Source organism: Opisthorchis viverrini (genome assembly GCF_000715545.1).
Source record: "Opisthorchis viverrini unplaced genomic scaffold opera_v5_231, whole genome shotgun sequence".
Classification (NCBI taxonomy): Eukaryota; Metazoa; Platyhelminthes; class Trematoda; order Opisthorchiida; family Opisthorchiidae; genus Opisthorchis; species Opisthorchis viverrini.
Genome location: NW_008751889.1, coordinates 711877 through 718500, shown reverse-complemented (window position 1 = coordinate 718500; position 6624 = coordinate 711877). Strand labels below are relative to the sequence as shown.

General features: G+C 45.6%; 2 protein-coding genes across 2 annotated transcripts in view; one reads left to right on the top strand and one right to left on the bottom strand.

The window, feature by feature from the left end:
- Positions 1–3607, top strand: part of T265_08728 (hypothetical protein) — a gene marked incomplete at both ends in the record, with an annotated part of 46544 nt that extends 42937 nt beyond the window's left edge. Inside the window, 3 exons of the mRNA XM_009174608.1 lie at positions 616–870; positions 2312–2418; positions 3323–3607. Coding sequence (XP_009172872.1) covers positions 616–870; positions 2312–2418; positions 3323–3515 — 555 coding nt within the window. The remainder of the gene's footprint in view (positions 1–615; positions 871–2311; positions 2419–3322) is intronic.
- Positions 3608–4782: 1175 nt separating this feature from the next.
- T265_08726 (hypothetical protein) overlaps positions 4783–6624 on the bottom strand; it is a gene marked incomplete at both ends in the record, with an annotated part of 4076 nt that continues 2234 nt past the window's right edge. Inside the window, 2 exons of the mRNA XM_009174606.1 lie at positions 4783–5018; positions 5057–5289. Coding sequence (XP_009172870.1) covers positions 4783–5018; positions 5057–5289 — 469 coding nt within the window. The remainder of the gene's footprint in view (positions 5019–5056; positions 5290–6624) is intronic.

The following is a 6624-nucleotide window of genomic DNA, read 5'->3' as shown; positions in this document are numbered from 1 at the left end:
AGGTTGAGCCTCACATGCATGTGATGCCAAAATGTTTACTTGAGCTGGTTATTGATGCAAGCACCATGCTGTTAACCCATGAGTAGATATGTATAGTTCCAGGCTGCTGGAAACTCTTCAACAGCCCTTTTTGAGTAGTTCATTCCGTTAAGAAAATATACTACGATATCTCAAAGTGTACCAACTGAAACACGAGGTGACAACACATTCAGCTGAAGACTATGGTAAACGGGAGTTTCAGCTGGAATTCAGTACCCGTGCACTGAATGTAACAGTCTGATTGTTTTTTAACCATCTAGTCATGGCTTATTGTCGTATCTAACTGCTGTCTCCCGCTCTAGAGCATTGGTGTCAGAAAAAGACTGTCCAACAAGAACACAACAGCTTTATTGCTAGCATGCGAGTGCAACGGCTACAAGAAGCCTCGCGCCATTTTGAAGGGAACATTTCATCGATCCAGGCTGTTGCTGAATTGACTGGCCTCGATGCTTGCAGGCCTCCCTATCGAGATTTTTGTAGAGTTTGAGGGTCTCACTAGGCTTCGGGTATTCCGAGATTATTCTCAAAAATCTGACCTTCGTGATAATTAACCACACTGTTTTTTTTCGATTCCAGTGTCTTTCCGTCTCAACAACTATGCGATCTGGACCCCACTCGCCTGTGTTCGGTCCCGTTCGCACAATGGCACCCGTCGTTAACGAAACGAATCTGGTTAGGTCATCACTACAGTCATCTGCTGTCCCGTCCCAACTAATCCCTTTGAGAAGGCATGCTCGTAGGCATAAACTTGGACCATTGCTTATCGAGGGAATTCCGGTTATTTTCTCACCTGTAAACAGCGAGTCTGAGGAGTACGTAAGCACTTATCAGGTGAGTCTGCAAAGCTTTATTCCAGTGTTTGGTCCCTTGTTTTTGAAAGAACTCGAGATAGCTCGGTCGTTAAGGCATGACTGAAAGGCAAGTGGTTCGAATCCAACCCCAGCATCTCGACTGCTCTTGTTTAAGCTTCGTCAACCTGGCAGTATCTCAGCCCTCTTGCTTCCTTCGGGTGGCATGGTAGCCAGGCAGCGAAAGTGTTACAGCTTTATTTTGGCAATGGAGAATTTCATACGGAGTAAAGTAGCCTGGGTGCTCAATTAGCGTTTCGCGCACCTGATTACATGGCGTTCGACGTCAGTCCGTTACAAGTGTCCTATGTTTGTAACACCGTCCTTCCACATTGTGAGATCCCTCTTTCCATACATGGGGGCGAGATGGCCTAGTGGTTTGAGCGCGAATTAACTGGCCGGAAGGTGCCTGGTTCGAACCCCACTTCTGCCTATCGATTTCCCCTGTCTAGGCTTAGCCAACCTGGCAGTATCCCAACCCTCGTGCTTCCTGGTGGCGTGGCAGCTAGGCACCGAAAGCATGCTACATCTGGACGATTTTTTCTTTCCATACCGTCTGAATGAGATTGTTCTGCAACGGAAACGCGTCTTCTGAAGTAAGGTTTCCAAGAGGACTTACCTTTGTTCGTTGCCGGGGCAGTTTCGGCCATATCCCTATCCAAAATATGTTGATGCAACGGTCGGTACATCCTGGCTATGGTCAATGACACATGTGTATAAAGGAACCCGTGTTTGGGAGATTCTTCCAGGCGAGAACGCACTTCTGGAAGTGACACTGTTTTCTTTTGTTAGTGGCTTTCCCGTTACGGTAGCGAAGGGTGACGGACATTCGAGAGTGAAGTCCGGAGTTCTTTGTTGCATACTGATGACCGTAGCGGCCTGGATTGCTACCTTTTATGTGGATTGATCATTCGATGAATATGATCCCTTCTTGACGTTTAAAAACCTATCCCCCAAAACAGCCCCTCTTTCGGGAAGGTTGTAGCTGATGTGGAACCCGACAACAGACTCTAGAGGAGTGGTTAGGCTTATCGGTTGTCGCACTTTGTTTTAGTGTTTGTAACCGACTCACTCTGTGAACTGACTACGTTACAATTGTCCCGGATTACTCTTGAATGTTTAATCTGATAATCATCGTAGGGAATCTGTAGCACTGGGATCCAGGTCCAGTGACCCTTCAGCTTCCACCTTCCTGGTTGGGCTTGGCGTCTACCAACTTGGTGATAAAGCTTCATACGCAATTGATGTGTGACCCCCAGAGTTCATTCTACATTCCCACAAATTTTCGATGCCTATTAGTTGCTAGCTTATTGAAAGGCTTGTCTTCCTTGGTTGGCCCTATGAGAAATAAGTCCATGTTTCTTTCCGGAACTAACGAGTTTCAACTTTACAACCCTTTGTCCTTCATGTCCTTGGTTTCACAGATTGAACTCCTCAATTGTATGGAGTCCAACACGGTGTTCGTGCAGCTCGAATTACCCAAACCACCGTTCCATGTAGTCAAACCAGTACAAACAAGATTTCGTATAATGTAAGTTTTCGTCTTTCCAATTTCAGCTTGATTTCAATCAAAGGTTGCGGTGATAGTGCGTATTGTTCGGGAGATTGACTGTCGTACGCTACCTACTGAACGACTGGGGCAGTTCTGCTACCTAGTGTTTCGGTTTACTCCTGGCATTTGCTTCGTAGGCGATTAGTATTGAGAGCTTACACTTTCGTCTGGTGTGAGTTATGGATTACTATGGGCTCCACGGTTATACGTGAGCTAAGATTATGTCAGGATACCAAATAACTGGACCTCAAGGATACGTTTTTGTATGCCAGGATGCGTTTTTCTCCGGCTGTTCAGAGTCTCTTCAGTCCGAAGAGCACTGTTCTGGCAGATGCGAAGCAGTCATGTCAAATAACCCTCATCAACTCCATTTGATCCCGCTGCTTTTTTGTACTCTTCAGTCTAGAATAGAACTTCAACAGGCTGGTTGCGATGCGTACGAAGCAAGACTGTCCGAATGTCACAAAAGTCCATCTTGTGCCCTCTCCTTCCTGGTTAGTAAGCGAACTTTTGTTTTCAGCTCCCAGCTGACGTAGATTGAACCTACTTCGTTCAGTAGGCATATGTGCACTACTCGATAATTTGGCTGATTTGGCTTCCGTAAGATCGCCATTCATGAAGTAACTACAGTCCCCTCCCAAACAGATTGACCACTTGAAATGTGGGTATTTGGCCTCGCATGGGAGATGGTCTTCATTCATGAGACTGCACACCAGATTATAGCTGATGAGGGTTAACTTCGGGGACTGTACAAAGGATGTATCTCTTGTTAGAGGGGTACTTTATGTCCATATCTTCACTACATAGATGCGCATTATGTTACCACATACTGTTACAACTCACACCAGCTTTTGTGTATGGTTGCTTTCAATCTCACTTCCAGTCCCAAACGATGGGTTCGCGTTCAACTGGCCTACCGTCCCACTGAAGTAGGGAGTGCCAAATCTATTCTGGGCATACAGACAATGACCCTACCAAGCAACGGCCCTGATACAGAGGGGACAAGAATCACTGGCGATGCAACTCCATCCGAACTATACAGGACAGAAATCCCACTAGCTGGTTTTATGCGATAGCCCGAACAGAAACGATATCTGCCTCCCCCCCCCGTGTACAGTACTCATCTTGATGTCGAATTTTACACCCGTTTTTAATAAGCCAGTATGTGTGTTCTTCACCCAGGCCTGCCTTCTCAGTGTACGAGCACAAACCTAGAAGCTGTTTCATTTTGCCTCTTGTGCACGCCCTAGGACGTTGGTGACAAGTAGGGCGGGAATATCTGTCCGTTTTCCTTTTCGCCGTACTAATCGACCTCGCCTGTATAACTGGCAGTTGAACGCCAGTACTTACTGGTGTATTGAATTTGAGGATGCTCAGTGGTTAGAGCTTATTAATCGGGAGTTCCGTGATACAAAACCAATATATGAAGCTCGACTGCTCCTGTGTAGGTTTGGGCCACCTGTCAGTAACAGCCTTCGTGCATCCTTCGGACGTTGTTGGCAGCTCGGCATCGAGAGGGTCTTACATTTGGATGATTATGGATATGTACTGGCGGATTACTGTTGATATTGATAATAAGGATAAAGACGAGCCAATCGATTCGTGCGAAGAAGCACAAACATTTTACAAGGTATTCCATCCACTGTTTGCCTACTCGAGCCTCAAATTGTACCAAGGCGCAGCGGCACAGATCCAACTGATGGTGCCGCGTAAGCGTTCATGTGGTGCTCGATTTCGGGTGGATATTTGTGTCACAACTTGGGCGAGTCAGGACCGCAGGAAGACCTAGGTGTGTGTTGCACAGCAAATAATGATAATCGTTCAGCTGTAACACCCTTTCTACACCTGGATGCCACGCCCACCAAAAGGAAGCGTGAGGGCTGAGATACTGCAAGTTCTCCCAAGCAGCTGAGGTGCTGGGTCTGAACCACGGTCCGTAAGTTCACGCCTTAATCTCTGAGCTATCTCGGTTACATAAAATTGTATAGTGGTGTTGGGGCTTCCAGACAGCTTGGTTTATCCACTTTTGTCTAGAAGAGAGCTAAATGTCAATTGCCTCGAACGGAATTCGCCAATTGAACAAGCGCTATTCAGAATGCTTGAGTCGCGTGTTTCTAATCGGAACTGGAAGTGATCAGGTATACGGCCCGTCTGCGCCCACAAAGTTTGTTAATTTACATATGAAGCGTGGAATGGGAGATTAAGGAACCTGGTTCTGCGCGAACGACGGTGCTGGTGCTCACTGGTTGGCAAAGTTGCTCCCTAACAAAAAAAGCGAAAAAATAAAGCATAATTCGTAAGATTCTTTACATTATATACAAGGTGATCACATACATGAGACCACTAGTTTTGATCCAGGTTGAATATGCGTCCTTTCGCCCGTGCTTTGCGCAACTTCTTCGACAATCGTTTCTCCTTTCGAGCCTGAATGTTGGCTTGCCTTTTCGCTTGTCGCTCTTGTTTCATTTGAGCCACTTGCTGATGCCGCTGTTGCCACTTTTCGAAACGTTTCCGTTTCATCTTGCGTACTTTATTGGAAGCCTTTTTTAGCAACGTCATGTCGTCTTTCACCTTCACTCCTGAAGAATGAGCATCACAAACTGAGTGAAACACTAACCTTGTGCGCGCAGCATTGCGATCTTCCATTTCTTTCGGATTTCCTGCTCAGCAGTGGGAGCAGCATTTTCACTGACCTTCTGGAGCCTTTCTGCTTTCTGTAGCAACTTGGTTGGGTCTCGTCCGAGGAATATGCCTTGTCTTTCAAGTTTTTCTAGTCTCTTCTTAGCTTTTCTATCCAACTTTCGCTTTAATCCAGGTGTGACAATCTGAGCTTCGTCAAATAGTTGAATCCTGGAAAAGTAATACTGGAAATAACGAGCTCAACACCACAAGAGACGATTACCTCCATTGGTATGTACCTTCGGACGGGAACGACAGCTCCGTGGTCAAACAGATGTAATACCGCCGTGAATATGTAAGTTTCTGAAAGAGAGGAAGAGCATTTTAGCGGCAATATACCATTTAGATCAACAGAGTGGATACGAAAAGTGATGTGGATTTGACTGAGCTTGGTGAATCTCAAAGCCAGTGTTCATCGTTCCTTTGGACTATTCTCTACGACACATTCCATGCTTAATTTTGTTCCAATGTGGCATGAAATGAGATAAAGGTCCGTCCGCTTTCCGAAGATAGAAAAACTCCCACCTAATATACCACAACGCCACTTTCCGTTAAACGGTACAAATTATTCGCCTGGTCAGCGTCGTTTTACAAGAAAACGGTGTATTTTGGTCGGTTTTTACTTGCCTGAACATATTCGGGTCGAAATAAACAGAAAAGGGTCTCAAAGGAGAAAGGGATAATCAAGAAAGTAAGAAGGAAAGTGGGGTCTTACTCCGGTAAGCTGATCACGGTAAAATAAGCTGATCACCCAGTTAATCACCATCACTCACAGTAATATCAATGCTTCACTGTCCACAAATCCAGTAAACCAGTTCTCCCTGAAGTCCTATTATGTAGCCGGATTGCGTGGTAAAAGCAGGTAGAACGCTCCTACAATGTTAAGGACTCTAAAGTGAAGCCTCAGTGTGCCCGAGGGTGTGTATGAAAGGAAGTCTGGCCTGGCCACGGCAGGTTTCCCTCGAAACGTTTCCAAGTGATCCACTACTTGGGTACCCTTGATAGCCTTGGCTCAACCAACTGGTGACATTCGGGAAAGCATAATCATGTCTCCAGTTCGGCGTTATTCAAACAGGCTTGCCACTTCGTTACTCTGACGCATCAAAAACATCAAATCCAGATACCCTGTGGGTGTTCATGTTCGGAGGTTCCATAGATGTGCGCCCAAATATTCACCAGCAACTAGTGTATTTGTCATCATCCTAGTGTACATGGTTAAAAATTAAATGCAATATAAATTGAGGTACTGATTTATCGGGTAATGAAGGGACTTCTGACTAGCTGATCTCCAGACGGCATGATATTTGCACTAGGTTCATCGACAAGTCTGTTGTACAGGTACAGTGATTTCGAAAAACAAAGTTCTAATAAGTGTTGAGTGTCTTCTCTTGAGAACTTCGTGAACCCTTCAACACAAGCTTTGGACATAGCGTCGTTAAAAAATTAGATGGGTTCCGTCCATGCCACAAACAGCACCAGATAAGCGGTTCAGCTAAATGAATGGGC